Source organism: Acipenser ruthenus, chromosome 16 (assembly GCF_902713425.1).
Source record: "Acipenser ruthenus chromosome 16, fAciRut3.2 maternal haplotype, whole genome shotgun sequence".
NCBI classification, from domain to species: Eukaryota; Metazoa; Chordata; class Actinopteri; order Acipenseriformes; family Acipenseridae; genus Acipenser; species Acipenser ruthenus.
In genome coordinates, this window is record NC_081204.1 from 9161038 (window position 1) to 9181539 (window position 20502).

At 37.3% G+C, this 20502-nt stretch overlaps 2 protein-coding genes across 5 annotated transcripts in view; one reads left to right on the top strand and one right to left on the bottom strand.

Moving 5' to 3' along the window:
* LOC117411929 (guanine nucleotide-binding protein G(i) subunit alpha-2) overlaps positions 1-1559 on the top strand; it is a 71711-nt gene extending 70152 nt beyond the window's left edge. For both annotated transcript variants that reach the window (XM_058988729.1, XM_058988730.1), the window contains exon 10: positions 720-1559. The gene's annotated coding sequence lies outside the window, so the exon portion shown is untranslated. The remainder of the gene's footprint in view (positions 1-719) is intronic.
* Positions 886-18120, bottom strand: LOC117411928 (cadherin-related family member 4-like). 3 transcript variants are annotated; one of them, XM_058988728.1, is made up of 21 exons: positions 17991-18120; positions 14525-14554; positions 12645-12832; positions 11491-11653; positions 11006-11097; positions 10409-10516; positions 10139-10242; positions 9565-9695; positions 9211-9385; positions 7875-8025; positions 7673-7775; positions 7080-7286; positions 6641-6780; positions 5992-6130; positions 5489-5694; positions 4708-4841; positions 4204-4260; positions 3921-3975; positions 3302-3329; positions 2894-2970; positions 886-2560 (listed from the first exon to the last, which is right to left on the bottom strand). In XM_058988728.1, exons 3-20 carry the CDS (start codon positions 12645-12647, stop codon positions 2915-2917), a joined length of 2052 nt encoding a protein of 683 aa, XP_058844711.1. In that variant the 5' UTR covers positions 12648-12832; positions 14525-14554; positions 17991-18120; the 3' UTR covers positions 886-2560; positions 2894-2914. The 3 variants fall into 3 exon arrangements, with proteins under 3 accessions (XP_058844711.1, XP_058844710.1, XP_058844709.1); XM_058988727.1 differs by lacking the exon at positions 17991-18120 and adding an exon at positions 15188-15333 and having other exon boundaries at positions 7080-7115; XM_058988726.1 differs by lacking the exon at positions 17991-18120 and adding an exon at positions 15188-15332.
* Positions 18121-20502: the final 2382 nt, after the last annotated feature.

Below are 20502 nucleotides of genomic sequence, written 5' to 3' on the forward strand. Positions count from 1 at the left end.
ACAATTGTGCTGTCTTTTGAAAATCAGGCCATTAAGTTTGTACGCTGTTTTGAACTCTGAATGTGTTATTTGCTTTGACATTGCGGACATGTGAAGTACCCATAAAGAGAGAAGTGCTTATGACTAAGGCCTACGGTAGCTAGGAAACCTTGTTGGTTACCTAGGTGAAAAAAAGAGTAGATTGTATTGATAAGGCAGCTTCACAGTACCACAAAAAAATGTTCTATATATTCACAATTGGCTCCCTAAATAGGCAAATCCAGTTCAAAGGAGTGCACCTCAGTCCTTTCAGCCTGAAGTAACTATACAGAAGCCTAGCATAATTCATTCAATAGCAGTTACGAGTCCAATTATAGTTTCTATTCATGCGTAGTACTGATACACATGTATTTTCACATCTAGCAGCCTAATGGTAAATTACATTAATCAAATTAATGCCATAGTCTCTAAAATATCAGGTACTCTTGTGTAGCTCTAATATATACATCATTGGATGATACAGATACCTGATAATAAAGTAACCCAGTTAACAAGGGAAATACAGGGAGTAAGATCTCCTGTTGCCGTTGGTATTTGTTACAGACTCTGCTAAAACATACACATGGATATGAATGTATTGCAAGTTGCTGTTGATATCTTAGGAGCTCGCTTAGATGTTAAAACCTTAACAGCCTTTACTTAATAACCTTAACCTTAAAAAATGTGTTGTGTCCCTGCAGGATTACTTGAACTGCTCTGTTCACCACAGAGAGACAGAGAGTGGACCCACCATGACAGACTGCACTGGCTAAAAAATCCTGCTTTCATAAAGAAGATAAATAGACTGATAACTGGGAGAGCCTTGCAGGAGATGAAGGATTGCTAATCCCCCCCAATCACGGCCTATTTTATCTTTTTTTTTATATATATATATATATATATTTTCCATTTGAGGGGGTTTTATTTCATTTCAAGATGTCTTATTTTAAATCTTCAAGCCTGCCGGAACCACAATGTTTTTCCCCCCCTTTTCATTTGAAATTGTTTGTTTTACTTTAGATAAATAATGGGGGTGGAGAATACTAGCAAGAAAGGAAAGTGCTTTTTTATAAAGTTTACATAAAGTCCTCATTCTTAGCAAAATCTGCATTATGTGCTGCATGACTGCTGATAGTTAATATCATTAGTTCTGTCATTAGCACAGACCAGCATAACATTCCTTTAAAAAAAACAATAAACCAATAAAGCTTCTAGACCTGGGGGAGGAAAGCAATCAACACCTGTTAACATACATTTAAAACATGTAATTACCTAACATACTTATTTTTTTATTTTTTCATTCCATTTCCTTCGCCGTAATTTGCGTGCTTTGGCTATTCTCTGTTTACATCTCTTACTCCTAGATTCGTTTTGGTATCGATAGTGTTCATTTGTAGGGCTTACTGTTTTCTTTCTTTTTCATCACAGGGGGTAAAAAAATCTAACAAAAGAAAAAAAAAAATGGTAGACCGTTTGGTAAAGAACATTGAAATGCTTAAGTCATACAATGATTTAATTTAAATAAAAGTTCAGTCACTAGATTTCATTGTCTCGATTTTGGTTTATTGCTGGAGATTCTTGTAAACTTCAAATCTGTCTTTGAGAGAACTATTTGTTTTAAAAGGTGACTTGCATTACACTGATACTGGGTAAAGAACAAAAAGCCAGAGGCCATAAACGGTGCATGTTTGCTGGTTAACTAAACACTTAGTCTCCATGCCAAGGCGTACCAGGAAGCCATGCAAGGACTCCCCCAGCAAGGTACTGTAATTTATCATTTAAATATCCCTAGAATAGATTACTAAACTTTAACAGCAACTGTGCTATACTATGTGAAACTGAAATATCCATTTGAACAGTACAGCCATGTTTTATGGTAAAAACTTAATGATGATGATGATGATGATTGAGGCTGTTTTTAAGATTGGGATTATCTTTATCTGAAAACTCACTTAACACAAGATTTTAGTTACAATGCACCTCAATTCATGAATAAATGACACTTTAAAAGTACCTGAAATGTTTGTTTGACCTGCCCTGGTGTAGAGAAGTGTACAGCTCATTTGCATGGCTCTTGGGAGATGTATTTATTGTATTTTTGAAGAAAGCGAGCAAGCAGTTACGATGACGCTGTATGTGACCATAAAAAACTATTTATCAACAATAATTAACCAAATGTTGAAATGTAACACATTAATCTATTCAGGTATCAAAATATTTACTCTTGTAACATTAAATATGACATGTAATTAAGTATGTTTACATGTACATTACACATTTATTGGTCCAGTTTCCTTGATATATATTCATCACATAACTGAATTGATTACGAGTACACTGCGTTTCTATAGTTACCTCTACATAACAACACTTTTAAATGATTCCAGGACAAGTATGTTATAAAACAAATTATTTTCACTCCAAAACCTAAATACACAAACAATGTTACCTAACTCTTGCTGCATATGGCTACATTGCAGGGTAAATCTGCAGAACTCAGGAATTGGCAACATCCTATCGATATCCCCTTGACTTCCACCTGCTGGTGAAAGGAGGTATAACAAGAAGGATTAGCAAAAGGTTTTTAAAAATACATTGTTGTACTTAATCTCGAATATATTTTCTTTGCTTTCTGAAGTAATATAGAACAAACATGCCAATATTATATATTAGCCCCCTCTTGGGGACATAGTGCCGATGCATGTACCTATATTACACAGTTTTACAAGTAGTGAACTGCACTAGCAATAAAATGGATTTTGAACCCATAGGCGTTACTCATTTAATGATACACAAACGCTTGCGCTATGTATTAATTATTACCCCCCCCCCTCAACTACTAAGTTAAAAAAAGAAATGAGAAAATGCAAAATACCTGATTGATTGGATTCAAATCTTAAGTCCAACGTCTCACCCCTGTGATCGAGTTAAACAGGTAGTTTCTTCCTGTAACTAAAAATAACAAAAAATGCATTCCTGTGACACTTGGTAGTCACTGTGATTACACTACTGTTAAAATGTAATCTGAACTAAACTGAAGCAGGAGGTGAACAAATAATCAAATTGTTTAATGACATTCCAAATCAAGAACACCTTTCTAAATAATTACAATGCAACCCCTTTTCATTCAGGATTTACAGTACTGCACTATAATGCACATTTCCAATGGCCACGGCACAGAAGAGCGTTGCCTATACAAGAGGACTGGTTACCAGGGAGCGCTTTGGATTGCACAAAAGTAAAATCCAAGTTTGGATATTGGAGGTTTTGCTACGGATCTTACCTGGATCTTGAGCTTTTCCATCAAATGTCTGAAAATAAAAAAGAAAGTATTCTTTCACAGCTTGGATTAGTTCCCACCTGTGTATACCCAATACCACTTTGTACAGAATCTATACTGACTCAGTAATTTTCAATTCATATTTATAGAACAGTATATACATTCGTTTCATTCAGGGTTCTGTTTCCAAAATATTGGTTTTCAAATCGATAAAATTCATATGTCTACAGAGAACTTACATAGCATTTTATTTATTAATGCATTCTGTATTTTTTCAAAAGGCACATGTCTCCCTCTAGTGGAGCTTACAGAAACTGAGATGCTTTTCTATTTAAGAGCAACTAGTCCCACTGACGCCTGATGTATACACACACACACACATTCCTTTTGAACCCAAGGTCTGAAGCAGATTTCACAAGGTTTTCCAGTTACAATGTATTTTTCTTTAACCAGGGAAGATCATTCTCTGCAGATCCAGTGTCTCCATTAAAAGGTCTTGGTTGTGAAAATTTGTGAAAATTCCACCATTCATATAGGGAGAAAGAAAATTAAAACTCTGAATTCTGGAAAGGAGATGGTTTCCAAATGGTCTAAAACTAGACAAGCAGAGTACAGCACTAACCTGGGGTGTGTCACGTGGGTTTTGTGGTTTGGCCTCTTCAGCAAAATTCACGTACCTGTTTATAAATTAAGAGTAGAAATTCATACATATCATTACAAATTTTGGAACCCATGCAACACAGAATTGAATAAACAATCTTTACATTTCTTGTGCATAACTTACCGAAGCTTACTATGTACCAGAGCGTTGCAGCCTTTACATAACACATTTTACAATTATGCAGAAACAGAAATGGCAATACTGAGCTGACAAATACAAATATGAAACCAGATTAGAAACGTACGTGTTTTGAAGTAGCGGCTGGGACATCTCTTGGGTAGGTTTTCCACAAGCTGAAGTACTTGAAATACAAAAAAATAAAATGAAGAGTGTCTATAAGAGACAGCTTCAGGATATATAAAATACAAAACCTATACAGGAAGGTGGATGTATTTAGAAAATCTAGAGGTGGTAGAACCAACGACTTAAAAGACCCACAAAGCGCCTGTCAAAAACACTACCAAGACAACATGCCAGCAAAAAAAAAAGTTACTAGACAACACTAGCAATGGAACTTGCCTGAGAGAATCATAGAATACATCTGTAACATTAGATTGTGTCAGAGGAGTTCTGACACCGTACACTAACAACACGAAAGGTCTTGAGATACGAGCAGTTGAAGTAGCCACAGTAGAGGTGGAATTACAGAAATACCAACCTCCTCTCACCGGGATGCGTTAAAACCTATTACACACAACGGCCATCACTGCCAAGTAAAAAGAGACTGAAGAGCAGAGTCATTATTTACCACTGCAGGATCTTCCAGATGAGCAGTCCCAGTGCAATCAAGGCAAGGGCGATTGTGACGGTCATCACAGCAACAAACCAGGGCTCCGGCTCCCAGTAAGAACTGATCACAGTCTGCACCCGTGGCTCCCTGGTCTGAGTGCAGAAACACAGCACAGCGGGAGGGCACGGAAAGAAAACAGTTTCAATGTGCAATTCTGAAGATCCTGTATTAGTATGATCAATCAGGGGGCAGCAGGTTACCATGACCTAGATTCGGATATTCTCAATACTGTTCCCCACTTTATTACGACCGGATGAGCTGTCCTCAAGAGCTAAAATTGTAAATGTGATCTACGTAGGCACATCCAAGACAAATGCCTTTTCTATATCCCCACTGATGAGAATAACCTCCTTGCACTAGCTATTAAAAAATTATATAGTGAGAACACGGTCCAGAAAGAGTAATTCAATTTACCATAATCAGAGCTCATCACCTGTCCACAGTGGCAGAATGTGCATGTGGGCGACATCAATCACTTCTAATTGAATCAATATCATTAGAGTGAGTGCAAGGAATGTATGCTTAACACCTAGAGCACCGGCTTGCAACTTTCCTGAAATTGGTAAACTTCTATAAATATAACATGCTTGATCTTTAAATTCTAAACCTGTATTGATAAACACTACTTCAGGATTTATAATTAATAATCACTTATGCACTGATCCTGTCTTGTGAATGTGGACTTGATAATCTTATCCAAACTTATCAAACTGTGTGTGTGTGCAATTGTGTCACTCACTGTTGTTGGTGTTGTGGTCGTGGGCACTGTGGTTGTCCAAGGCTTCACATGGATAATGACCAGAACCGTAGTGGAAAATTTGCCATCCGTCACCTCAATTCTGAGCTCAAAAAATATGGGGTCAAATATCCCTTCTGGATTATAAGAGAAGGCATTTTTGGAAAACAGCTGCAGTTCGTTCAAACGAAAGCGATCATTTTTACCACCTGTAGGATTAATAAAGACTTTCAGGATAGAATAGTTTTCTATAGTGCACAACAAAGCTACTGAAAAATGAAAAGTGCATGAATCACAGACTGACAGCAGAAACAGAAGCCTCACTTCAATAGTCTGAATGAGGTAAACAGCAGGTACTAAAAGTATCCAATCATAGGAAGTGTTGAGTCTCAGGAATCGGATTGATATACGTGGCGATTGCTTGATGTTTTTTTCCCCCATAACTCCAGACTTTGCTTGCCACTTGTTGCATAAGAACAATATTAAATAACCTGTCTGAGCCATACCGTTTGTCAGTGTTGCCGTCAGTCTATCTCCATCAATATCCCAGCAAGTCAGTGAGAGGATTTCCTCGGTTAGACTGAGAGTGGAGTATATTTCTGTTTCATAAAATGGATTGCATTCTGGTGGGTTATCATTAACATTCTGAGAGAAAGAGAGAAAAAAAAAAACAACTTTAAATTCAATTAGACTTTAATTGAAGTCTGAATAATTACACTGTAATACAGTGGCACCCAAAAGTATTAATACCCTTGTATCTTTTCAATGCTAAATTCTGTAACTCACACTGACATTACCACTACTTTGGAAATGTAGATATACATGTACTACATATGAAAATTATACACTAAGAACTATGGTGTAAAATATTAATTTGAAAGTATGAAGCCACACTTACAACGATGGACATATATACATGTCTTCAATATATAGTGCAAGCCTAAAGTCATGCAAAACAGTCATTTCTTGTTTTCTCTTTTAGCATAAAAAATGGTTTAGCCTGTATCGTACTCCTGTGTTATTTTGATCCCTCATTATTTTATCTGACATACACATAAAAAAAGTATTGAGGGCTGTGAATTATATAAAAAAGTAGAGTACATGTAAAAAATAAAAAATAAAGTCAACTGACAGCTCTGTTAATCACTACAGTACCTGGACATTAATCGTGACCTCCTGAGTGGTTTGTTTCCGGACGCTTGGGTTTATGTCCTGGTTCAGATCCACAGCCTGGACGACAAACTGGTGTGTCGGCTGTGTTTCAAAGTCCAACTCTCTTCTGAGATAGAGCTCCCCTGTTCATCAGGAGTAGAGAATCCCATTGAAGAACTGTTTGTGTTCAGACACTTAACAAAACCTAGGTAGGGCCTTGTAGTGACTTAATTAGCCAGCAGAGGATGTTGCAGGGTACAGCCTATGTCGGTTGTATGTTGGCTTCCACAGGTTTTATTGAAAAACCCACTACAGTATATATCGATATATTTTTTTTCAGCACTTCACAATAAATGATGGACAACAAAGACGATGGAAAATCCAATCTAACCTTCTCCCGCCCCACTGCCAATTGAAGATGACCATTATTTGTTTGACTGACCTGTCTTGGGATTGATGGAGAAGCCTTGGTCTGCACCTGTAATGGAGTAGCGGATAGAGTCATGTTCCCAGTCACGGTCGGTAGCCCTCACCATTCCAATCACAGTGCCTCTGCCAGCATCCTCATTAACCAGGAACTGAACTGGCTGCTGAAACACGGGTATGAACTCGTTGACAGGGGTCACCGTCACCAACACCTGCACTACGGCTGAAACACAGAGGAGTACAACACCTTCACGCCACAGCAGACTGGGACAGCGCTGCTCACTGCCGTTTGCAGGAGACGGCCGTTTAAAATATCAGGTTTGCACAGGTATCAAAACTGGCCTTGAAACGTGCTGGTTTGGAGCACAGAAGAATGAAGGGCCATTCCCTAAAAAATGGGTTCTTGTTTACACTGATGAGGTTTGGAAGTGGTGATGAACCTTATTAGGGTATGTTAGAAATATAAAAAGATCATGGACTGGCTCTAAAGTCCTCACTGGGTATACTATGTTTCATGGGTCTTGAAACTTGTTCTCAAACTTGTTAGAATGTTTGAAAAATATATTCTCGTGGCCTCTGCTTGCAGATCATTTGAAGGGAGAGACTTACTTGTGAGAGGTGGCAGGCCACCATCAATGACGAAAATAGTGGCTTTGTACTGGAAGTTATTGTGCGCAATTTCAGCATTGTCATAATCCAGAGTGTTGTTCACCTAAGAAAGAGAAGGGGGGCCTGTTAGTTACAAGACCTCAAAGAGTATGCAACAAGACTGAACTAGTGGTAACTCCAGGCCTGCTAGCATGGGACTCGCCTGGAGCTGGCTCCCCTGCAGACGGAACTTGAACTGGGACACTGCGTTGGGCTCCAGCTGGTATGAAACACTGTTATTGGTGATGTCCGCATCGCTGCAGCTGAGAGTGGCCAGTTCACTGTATATAGAGATGGTCTCTGGGATACAAAGCCTGAGGAGATAGAGATGACAAAACAATAGAGATAAACAACAACTGATCATTATACAAGGCATAGGATTCTTTGATTGGTCTAGCCTTTGTTATATCTTATTCTGTTCCTGTAGATGGAAATACAGACACAAAAAAGCCATATTTTACCTTTTGACTGCCTGGTTCCTGCCGTGGTAAAAATTGCACTTCAAATCTTTGTTAAAGTGTTTGACAAACTGTGATAGAGATCGAATGATTCTTGGTGTTAGATCTCCGTCTCGACCTGTGAGGGCACGGTGTAAGAGGAACAGAGTACCCTTAATTAAATGGCACAACAATTTTTTCCGTAGGGTAGATGGAAGTCGTCATTTAGGAGAGGAACGTAGCTACGGTATCCAAACTCAATCCGAGGATTGAAGGAGTGGATGTGCTCGTTAACTTAGGGGTCATGAGCGAGGATATAAATAGGGGGGTAGCGTACGTGATCTGCTCCTTTGTGAATGGTTAGAGAAAGAACCAAAAGGAAACCCTGCAATTGTGAGAACCATGAGTGTTGTATTTGTTAGTCTGTCTTGTAACATTGTTCTGTTTGTGTCGTTTTAAGACTACTAACACTATCCGGAGCTGCAGCCGCAGGCCAGCAACAAATCCGGACACCAGCACTTCCCTGTTTCACAACGTACTGTCTTTTCACCACAAGCACTTAAATCACGCACTGTAGGAACTGTGTCTGTGTCTTTGTGTTTTGTGTGGGTGATAAAACTGGACTTTTTGGTTGCGGGTCAAACCCGTGGGAGTTTACAAAACCCGAAGTGATACACGCTGCTGTAATCACTTCCAACATTACTATTTACAAGTATTTGCATTTAAGGCTCTGGACATTGTAATTTATCAATAAACACCCTTGCATCTGTTAGTATTTGTCTGTGGGATTCGTACCTGCACTGCACTCACCTGTATCCACTCACCACTTTGCCACACAAACACATATCATCAAATTGAACACAATCTGTTGCAGGGAAACCGGCATCATAAAAAAGGTATTAAAAAATAATAACTAAGATGTTGCTCTAAGATTCACACATGCATTACTGTACCTGGCAGAACTGTGGTAAGTTAACACCACGACTGAGCACGTACCAATTTAAGCAAAAATACAATAAATTAAAATTAAACAAAAACAACGACACACGATGATCCTCTTACACAATGACAGAAGGTGTGCAGGTAGGTGGGTTGTCATTGACGTCCAGCACAGTAACATTAACTGTCGCAGTGCCGCTGCGGTGTGTGGTGCTGAAGGCTCGAATCATCAGGATGCTCCATTGCTGATCTCCATCCGTTTCAAGATCAAGTTCACATGTGGTTCGGATGATCCCATCTGCAGCAGGTGACAGAGAATTAGGGTACATGTATACAGCTGTATACTTGCTTTACTTGTATAACTTCCCACAGACGAAGACAGGAGTCCCCAGCAGCTGAAAGGGGGACTAAAACTAGCTGTAGGTACTTGGGTGATATGAGTTGACCGTATGAGCACATAGGAAACGGCTCACTTACCCTGAGATATCCTGTATGCAGGATAATTCCCCACAAACTCGTAGCGCAGATCAGAGCCCAGAGCTTTCACTATCGCCACCACTGAACCAACTTGAATGTCCTCAGAGATAGTGACAGACTGAGATGGAACCCTGCCAATAAAACCATTTGAATAAAAAAAGGGTCAGCCACAGGGATTTTGTATTTCCAGCACCTTCCGGGAAGGTGTTCAAGTGTGGCCACCAGAGGTCACAGCGAGCAAGTTCTTCAAGTGGTTTTATAACACTGCACAGATAAACTAAAAAGTTCTTTAAAAAAGGGGCAGTATGCCAAGGATGCATACAGTAAAGTACAAATGCTTAGAACTGAACAACACAGTATAGATCTCAAATATAAAAAAAGACCACGCCAAACAAATATTCTATCAATCATTTCACATTCAAATTATTCCTTAAAATATTCAAGATTTAGTCCCTCTAGAATTCTGTATAGTCAATTAAAAGGCAACATTTTTTTTTCTAAGGTTATTTGCAGTGTCCGCTTATGACACTTGGCTGTTAACTGTTAGAGACATCACATATAGCCCTGTACTCACGTGAAGTTGAGCATGTGGTCGAGGACTGGCAGGATCTCAATCCTGACTTTGCCTGTGCAGCTGGCACCTTGTTCATCACTTACAGTCACATTGACAATGAAATCCTTAACAATAGAAGATAACGTGGTTTGGATCTTTTACAAATTACTTAATTAGTACTTCTTTTCACAGCCACTTAAATCAATGAAATATACCTCATTGTTTTGAATGTGTTCATCCAGAACGCATATGCGACTGAATAGAAAACTTGGCTGTATCTACAACACTTACCTTGTCACTGCTTTGATAACCAAACCCTTGGTTGGAATAAATAGTGCCTGTGCCATCAATCATAAACTGTGGTCTCGCAGAGGCGGGCCAGACTTGGTGAATCCTGTACTAAATAACCAGATATATATGTATATAAAAAAAGAGATAATGCATTATTCAACTTCAACAATACCTAATTCAAAATGTTAGCTATGCATTCTTCAGTAGTATTAAACACTGGCAAAGAGTTTGTGTACTGAAATTGCTTATAGCAATAAAAAAAAGACATCTTTATTCCATCACAACTTAGAAATTGCCGCATTCCCCACTACAAAGGTATTTTTTGTTATGTTGATAACATTTTACATGAAACAAATTATGCAGCTGATTTTTTTAACCTTAACTTTGAAGGCAACAATTTGAACGTTACTCAATGACTAATAGAACGATTGTTACAAGATTTGTTACTATTATACTACATAATAATATCATATCTATAGATCTCTATAGTAAAAGTGGTAATAACTACCATTTGAAGCACAGAGTTATTTTGGATTGTAACAAATGTTATGACATCCTGTTCAATTCCGTTCAAATAAAGCATTACCCTTTACTTACATTTAAGTTATTGTTAATATCAGGGTCAGAGGCCACAACATGGTAAAGCTCTATAGGAACTGTCAGATCGTTTGGAATCTTCACCACTGCACCTGCAAAGAGATGGATACTCCGTTATCAGATATGTCACCTCTAAGTATACCAATGACGAACGAGAACACCTGTTTTCTCTTGAAGAAAATGACAGTGAATAAATCACAGTAAAACAACCAATCAAATACATCCAAAATAAAAACAATAAAAGAAGCTGATGAAATGGCAGAACTCCAGCACTGAGCAGACATTTTTGTTCAGCAAAATTTGTCTGTAAAGATATGTTTGGTGCCACCTGCTGGTACCACAAAAAGTTTCATTCAACATTATAAAACGAATTACTGTCCATACAAATAGAAATCTGCTGTGTGTTATCTACTTCTTAAATATTCAATCAACGATAATGTGCTGGTCTACTAAAGCATTCAGGCTTTTCAGGGATGGAGAGCTACCTGGAAACTGGAAAACAGCATCACACTGCGGTGGCTCGTTGACATCCAACACTTCCACTTCCAGGGTTTGTGTGGCGGTGCTGTTGTTAGCGCTCACCCTGAGCTCTAACCTGTATAATCTCAGAGTCTCAAAATCCAGGGAGGCAATACTGCTGAGTCTTAGCTGAGCATAAAGAGAAAAAAAGAGGATTTAACTGGAACAAGCATGCACGGTACACTACGCATAGTCTACAGTATATACAAAACAGGGATGGAAATACGACTCTTACTGCATAGCAGTTTTACCCATTCCAGGTTTTAATAGAAGCTTGATTAACCACAGGCTCATAGGAGTGTTTTTAAACTCATAGTAAAAACCAGGAATGGATCAAACTGCTATGGGAGTCTTATTTCAATCCCTGCAAAACATGGTATACACTACCCTCCAACACGTATATTAGACAAGAAGTAAAGACCAGCCCCCTGCAGACCAGTCTTTGTGTGGCTGTTGCTGATCACGATCACAATCTCTATCTTTCCACCTCGCTGCTTTTGCTCCTGTGCTGCCGAGTGTCCCTCCGATAACTGGCTTTCACTGGAATGCAGCAGGACTGTTTCTTTGTTAACTTAAAACTTGTGCGTTGCAATGAGCACCCATAGGGAATTTGTAGCCAGATCCTGACATTTACTGCCTGTCCAACCTGAATGGTTTTCCCCTTACCCCAGTTGGTTCACAACATTCTTAATATTTCTTAACATTTTCAGCGAGCAATTGCTTTATTTTATTTATTTATTTTTTTTAAAAAAGGGATGTTGAGTTGAGTTTGAAGAGGATCTAATGAAAAATGGTGACCATTGTTAGTAAAAATGCACACAGGAATGCATCCTCCCCCTTCCCAGAATGGAGATGGTCCCAGAACAGGTCCATGAGTATACATCCAACATGAACCAACTGGGTGAACCAGACAGGCACACTGCTCCGTAACATGAAAACTTTGGATACCACAACTGGTGAATAACAGAGACCTCGAGGCCCGGCAAAATATCTAGAGAGCTCAAGGCCTGTCATTCAAAGCATTTCTGATTCGTCTCATATTTAGACATTAGCTGAAAGATTTGGCTGTTACACTTTAAACAGTGTTTGACAAGATCATGGTTCAGGTTTAATGGCATACCATCACATTGTGAATATTCCCTGTTCCTTGGTGAATGGTTGGCAATGCAAAGACAGTGGTAGGTGGGTTTATGTTAAATATCTCAATCTGAGGATCAGGGTCAACAGTCTTCACCTGGAACTCCAGCACCAAACTGTTAGGTTGACTGTCCTCTTGAATTTTAACAATACGCTGAAGGCCTATAAATTCTACAAAGAGACACAAAATGGAAAAGTTGTATTTCATTATTTATATATGAAATATGTCCTTCCTTGCACAAATACCATTTCATATATAGCATTTCAACTACCAGATATGACGATAACATTTATATGTATATTTAAAAAGGGATACTTTCTATAATTTACATGTTCATATTTGTATTTCTAAAAGCAGAATTTCTGAAGTGAGCTGGCTTGAAAAATGGGCACTGTGGTGTGCAGCTTTAATTTCTGTCCCCCCAGAAACTGAGATTTTCCATTAATTTACAGTTGCCTTAGTTGTAGAGAGGATAGAAATTACAGATGCACACCACCAGGTACAAATTCAGCTTTGAGGTGTGTGTTTTTTTTTTTTTCTGGAACAGTCCGTAAGCCTGGTAAATAACTATCTTAGCAGAAACAAAAACAGATTAGATCAGTAGAGGAATCACTGGTAAGAAATTAAATGTTAATAAATATGGAATTTAGTCCCCCATTAATGAAAATATCAACAAAAAGTTAACCGGTCCTAACTTTCAACTCTAGTGCAGGTAGGCAGTTTCCACATTGCTTGTATGTAGGTTTATACATACTGTACATGCTCATACACAATGAAGGAATGTTTCTCTCTTTTACAGTCTGTGCATTCCCTCATTCTGACAGTAGCCGACAGTTTGTGCATTTCTTTATTTCACCAACTGTGATTCTTGAGTAGCCATATTCAACACGAGTCTATCTCGTTGTTTATTCAAGCGTCTTAATACTGGCCATTGAGATACCTTATCTCACTCAGAAGAACTTCCTGATTTCAAAATGCACAATCAAATCTAATACAAATAAGCTATCACCATAAAATGGACTACAGTAGGACTTACACAGTTATATGAAATGCCTCGGTTCTTTTCATTTCTTAACTCTGGCGACAGCTAAATAAGAAAACACTGGTCTCATTCAGAATCGTTGGTAGCCTTGGTTGGTACATGGTGTTTAGAGACATTATTTTGTCAGGAAGACACAGGGCTTTAACACTTTTAAAGACCTTAATCCAAGTTCATATCTGTAGCTACACAGCGATGAGCAGTAAAACACAGGAGCATGTAAAAGCAGACACTTTTTAAAGAGTTTTGTAGTTTGAAGCATTATCCACATTGTATTGGCTGTTACACATTCAGGTACTTCAGTCTTAACACAAGACTAACTCTGGAGTCTGAGATGAGTCATAACATACTGGTCCCTGCACAACAAAAAAACCCAGAGATGCAGTCTATAGTACAGCTATGGCCAAAAGTTTTGAATCACCCTATAAAATTAAATAATGTTACTTCATAAAGTCGAATGAAACCTGCCGAAGTTGTAGTTTTCCATATACGTCACAAAAAACTAAAAATGTGACATCTCGAAATCTAACATGAAATACTGTACTACTATTATGGCTTGCTGTAGGCTTTTGCGATATCATTTTGTGGTTTCTTTGATTACATGATATATCTAAATTATGTTCATATAGGTACATTCCTAATGGGAAAATGTGCAAACACCAGCATGGGTTGAAACTAGGCAGAGAACCCACAAAATCCACAGGCCTCCGGTATTGGTTGCGGTGTTGAGCAGGGGAGCTTTAAAACGTTTTACCTGAGCACAAGTCCCTACTGGTGGACAAACAACTACAACCACAGATGTCGTAAATGAAAGAGTGCTTACCTGGATCCTTCTGTGCCACTGTGAATTCAACTGTGAAAAAAGCAAGGTTTTAATAATCACCCTCCATAAAATATTGATAATCCAGAGTTTACAATACATTCACCTTTTATCTGTCCCAGTGACTAACAACTCAAACCAAAAAATGCAATACAAAACAGTAGAGAAGTGTGTTTGAGAGAAAAGACTTGTTATTAGAATGTTTGACTGTTGGACAGTTTTGGTCAGTATTTGTTTATTTTTTTTAAATGGAACTTTGACCAACATGCCAAGAATAGGCTTTCTTTTGTTTGTTTGTTTCTTTACTATTACATATTTCGCAGGACTGCTTAAAAAAAATAACTATTTTTCACTTTTTCATTTATTTTGTCATTAGACTTTTCTACACCCATCGTTAGGTACACATTTTAAAATGTTTTTTTTTGTATGTATACGATTATTTGATGTTACAAATCCCTCAAAGCATTAAGTTACTTTGTAAAACAACGTGAGATGCCAACCTAAAGTTTTTCAGCTTAACTCCAAACTAGTGACCTTCAAATGTGGGAATGGCTTTGGCTATTTCAGTCATTCTTAATTATCCCCACAATTATTTTAACCAAAAGTCTTTAACGGTATCAAAAATCATGTGGGTTTCTAAAGAGAATTACATTAAACCTGGCTTACCTCTAAAAACGCAAATCTGCAAGAGAGCAAGTAGAAGCGCTCTGAAAGAGGACATTTGATCCATCTTGTGAGGCTGTATTTGGCTCCGACTGAATAGCTTTCCTGGTAACCCAGCACTGTTATACTGACACCTTCCAGGAGCTGGGGGAGCTCTGTTTACAGCAGACTCCAGGCAAGGGTTGTCAAGCGTTACTGGTTAAGGATATCATCGAGCGAAAGAGGCCTTCTCAATAATTGCCCCTGCATTGCAACACTCCCGAAATCCTTCATGTCCAGCCTTGAAGGTTTTATTGTTCGGGTAAAGCCTGCTGTAATTGGGTGATTCATTAACTATAGTAAGCATGTGTTCAACACGGTTGGTTTTGTCAGTATAAGTGTCATATAAATGCAGACCTCTATAACATGCATCGCAGCATGTCCGTGTACAGTGTAATCAAAACCAGAGGTTCCCAAGATATAGCCATACGATACCTCAGTCAATGAGGAGTGAGCACTGTTAAAATGTATGTTACCATGAGCTACGTTCACAGTGTGAGGAATGACTTTGTAACAAACATTCACGCAAAATGTCATCAAATTTATACAAGAGACCGGAAAGACCTATTTTAACCATACTATAAAAATTACTAAAGGAAGGTCAAACTGGGGAAACTAGAGTATGTAAAAGTATTTTGTAAGCTACAATTACTTTAGTAAACTGACATGTTATTGTGTGTTACTCATCTTATTTGAAATTTCCAAGCAACCTTTTGCAGAAACTTAGCAACAAGGTTTATCTGCATGTGGGCCAAGGTGTGAGCTGGTCAGTTTTGATTTACTGTGATACTTCAAGCTGGCATTCTCGTTGCTAAGGAAATATTACCACATAAGGAAAGTGATTTGCTACAGAACAATCTGTTTACCTTGCTTGCTTATCAACCTGTTTGTCAGACAACATTGCGTCAAACTAAAACAGGTCACTATCTTTTCATTTTAATATTTAGATAATACAATATTTATACAAGGCAATCCAAAATAGATGTAATGTTTCTAACAGTAGGATCCGAAAATTAATCTAATGCTTCCCAATATAAGCACAATGACAATCAAACACTGCTGCTATTTAACTAAATACTTCTAGTGTTTTCTCCCTAGTGGTGATGTATTAACCATCTTGCAATGACAAAAAAAAAAAAAAAAAAACAGGGAGTGCGGTTGGAATTCAACATAGTTACCAGGAAGCAAACACTCTAATAATGTAGTTTGGTTCTATGGTTAAATGTATATATATACAACTCGATTGTGAAAAATGTTTGATTTATTAAAATGCCCAAATGAGAAGGTGGAACATTTTGACTACTTTCATAAGCATTTTCCCCACAGACTTCAAAGTCTGTAAACTTCAGCTTGAAGAACTTCTTACCTGCACAAATACAAACTACCACTAGAGGGCAGCAAACGCACACGTCTAGAAGAAACATTTCTTTCCATTTGACAGTAAAATGTGAATTGGCGTGCTGGATCCTTAACTGATAAAGAATTGTAATTATTAAAATAAAATTTAAAAACACGAATATTTGCTATCATTGCATTACTGTATCTATAACAGGAACCCAATTCTGAAAAAAAAGGCTTAAAATGAGTTGTAATCTTGAAATTGTATTTACGTATAAAACAGACATCCCGTTCATGTCAAGAGACACGTGTCACATTTAGTGATACTAAACTAAAACTCAACAGGGTTAGAAACCCCCACTGGTCCTGCACCATTCACAATTAAGTACGGTACATTATCTAGCTAAATGTCTCGGTAGCCCGCTAAACACATTGTCCTTCCCTTAAAGCTGCATAAACAGCGCCTAATAGTCAACCTGCAGACGAGCGTGAGACTTCAAGTGTGATCATTTCAGAGCAGATTTACCAGGGGGCTGTTTTTTCAAACTGTTGGCACCTACTGATTTCAATAATACACCTAAAAAAGGGGGAATTCTGAAACCCAGTACTGGGTACAGGGCTTGTGGAAGTTCCAAACCCCGAATCAATAACCGACTAATACTAAGCAAAATCAGTAACGTTATTTATTTATTTTTATCACAAATATTACAAGAGAAGGTGTTTAAAATAATAATTGCATATGCAGCTCGGATTATTGAAATTAAGTTTGATGTTTTTATGTTCGTTTAAGTGCAACAGAAGAATCAGTAAATAAAGACATTATTGTGATGTAATACTAGAACACGAATTGCTTGGATTAAGATGTATCAATAAATAAATAGAGCGTGAAGTTGCGGCTTATACAAGACTACACAAGTGAACACAAACTGTTTAGAGATGTGATGTACGTGCGTTTTGTGACATTTTTTTTAAACACGAAAGCAAATCTAATTATTAAGAAAACACATGCAGGTTTACATTTTTCTAACTATACAGTAGGTTCTTTCAAAAAATGCATTTGTGTTACCAATGCATTTGTCAAATCAAACTAAAAGAATCGACACTAGATGGCAATACTTTCAAAGCAATTGGTTAAAGTAAAACCAAAAAAACTAAATGGGCCATGAAACACAAAGGTAAACCCTATTTTGTATTGTTTATTTGTATTACTTCGTTCTGTAAATATGTGTTTATCGCATGCATAAATATAAATACTGTACATTCCAACGTTTTATCAAAACAAACAGTGAAATGACTGTGGGAACATTTTTAGTGGACAGCATAGGCCTACGGTAAGCAAACTCGTGTTGTTTACAGTACTAGTAGGAAATAACAAATGGTTGTATGCTTAAATAAAACAGATGTTTGTTTAATATTTAAAGTTCCTTACCCCATTTCCTTTTTGTAGTGTTGCGACTTCACTGCATTCCTACCACCACAGGTGTGAATTGCCGGACCATTAGGAGCTATTCAGCTGACCCCACTTCCATTATCAAAGAGAACTCTGCTCAAAAAGACATATACACGTGACTCAAACAGTATTACAATGTGACAATGAACACTGCAACTGAATATTAAAAGAATCTGCTTATGAATATTCACAGTTGATACGGTTTTTTTTTGTTTTGTATTTAAACTAAATAATGATGCAATGTAATGTAAAAATAAACGCATTAATAAAACACTTCGCTATGTTCTAATGTAGTCGTGCATTGTAGAGGTGCTATACATTTCCATGTGTTTTAGATCGCTATATATTTATATAATTCGACCAATCCACCAATACAACCTTGCGTTACAGGTCGATGGATCGAATCTTTTAGCCTACAAAACTAATCAACTCAGCATAATAAAGCAAGTCAGATGCATTTATTACGTTTACTACCCTCCAGGAAAAAAGAAAAGGTTACAGAAAAAAAAATGTGAACGTCTGTTTTTCTTTCATTTACTTTAGTACAATATAATCATTACATAATAAATACAATATAAATTAATTTGTATAACACGCAGACATGAATTAACTATCTATATAGTGTATATATCAATATATTTGATACGATTATTTAACTACTGTATACAATTAATGCTTTTTTATATATATACCAAGAATAAAGCCACATATCGGATGCTGTACCTACCGAAAGGCTGTATTAAAAAAGGGTTGTCCTGTTCTGCTTGTAATTTGATCGTGTTGATTGATTTGACTACCATGAGTACCCAGCTCACAACTGATCCTTGGATATTTAATTGTCACATTACTAGCACCATCATTCAGTGGTTTAATCAATAACAGAACAGCGAGACAGCGTTTTTTTTACTGCATGGCTTGATTAATGTGTATATATATATATATATATATATATATATATATATATATATATATATATATATATATATATATATATATAAACTATACATTGGGAATATGAAGTTTTTGCAAGTGAGTGTGTGTATGTGAGCAAAGACACTTATGACATTTCCCAGTTGTAGCTTACTGTTCTTGACAAGAAGATATGAAAATTGAATTATGAAAATGGAATTAGCAGGGAAAAATAAATAAAACCCACGTGACCCAGAAGCTCCCGTATCAGATACAACGATCAAATGCAATGCCAGCCTTGAATCCTATCTTGACCCCGTGCTTTACGGTCACCTACTGAGAAGTCGCCCCATTATTGCAGTTCCCCTCAGGGGGTCGGTGATAAGAAAACGTGATGTGAACTTTCTTAGTTACACTACGTGATTATGATGGTAATGACATATTGTCAAGTTTAACTGGTCCTGCTGCATTAATATCAAAGAGAACAATTTCACCTTTTCCAGAAGCCTAAAAACACTGTATTGTGGCCATTGTGGAGTTTGTTAACAACCAATTTAATGACCAGTAAAAAAAAAAAACTCCGTAGGACTATTTAAAGTAAGCAGATACATATTTCACTGTACATATTGGTTCTATCCAGTGACCTCCCAGTTTAGACACAGAAGTGTGGCTGAAATTATATGCGTTTAGAGAATCAAGTTACCAGATTACATAACAATCACTGATTTTATCAACCCGGAGAGAATGGGGTTGATTTACAATAAAGCCGCCGGGCGAGTATTTTAGGGTCTGCCTCTAAACCAGTTTTGAGTGATGTGTGCGCTTTATAGCAGTGTGTTCGGTTTTCAAATGATAATTTATATAGACGAGATGGGAATACGTCTTCATTTTAACAGATCTATCTTTTCACAAACAATATATTTAATATATTACAAAATATTTGGGTCGTCCTAATATTCAGTAAGACTTAAGACTTAACTTAACAAAGATTGAACAAAAAGGTAATTTAAACAAAAAAATATAATTAAATAAATATTTAAAACCGCGTGGCTCCTATTAAACTTTATATTATTGATATTTCCTTCCCTCAACCGCTGGTTGTCCTCAAATCACGCTGTATTTTACAATAGTGCTATTATGAATTCATTAAACAAATGTCGATTGTTTTGAAATCTAATAAGAACATAAGAACATATGAAAGTTTCCAAACGAGAGGAGGCCATTCAGCCCATCTTGCTCGTTTGGTTGTTAGCAGCTTATTGATCCCAGAATCTCATCAAACAGCTTCTTGAAGGATCCCAGGGTGTCAGTTTCAACAACATTACTGGGGAGTTGGTCCAGACCCTCACAATTCTCTGTGTAAAAAAAAAGCCTCCTATTTCTGTTCTGAATGCCCATTTATCGAATAATAACAAAGTTATATCGTACAATTAAATACACGTTATTGTTAAAGTTTCGGAAACACAAATAGATGTAATATGTGTTAATTTATGTGTATTATTAGCTACGTGTGTTGTATGCTTGTGTGCCTATTGTGATGTTTTGTAGTTCCTGCAAATGTCATTGAATCGTATTTCATTTT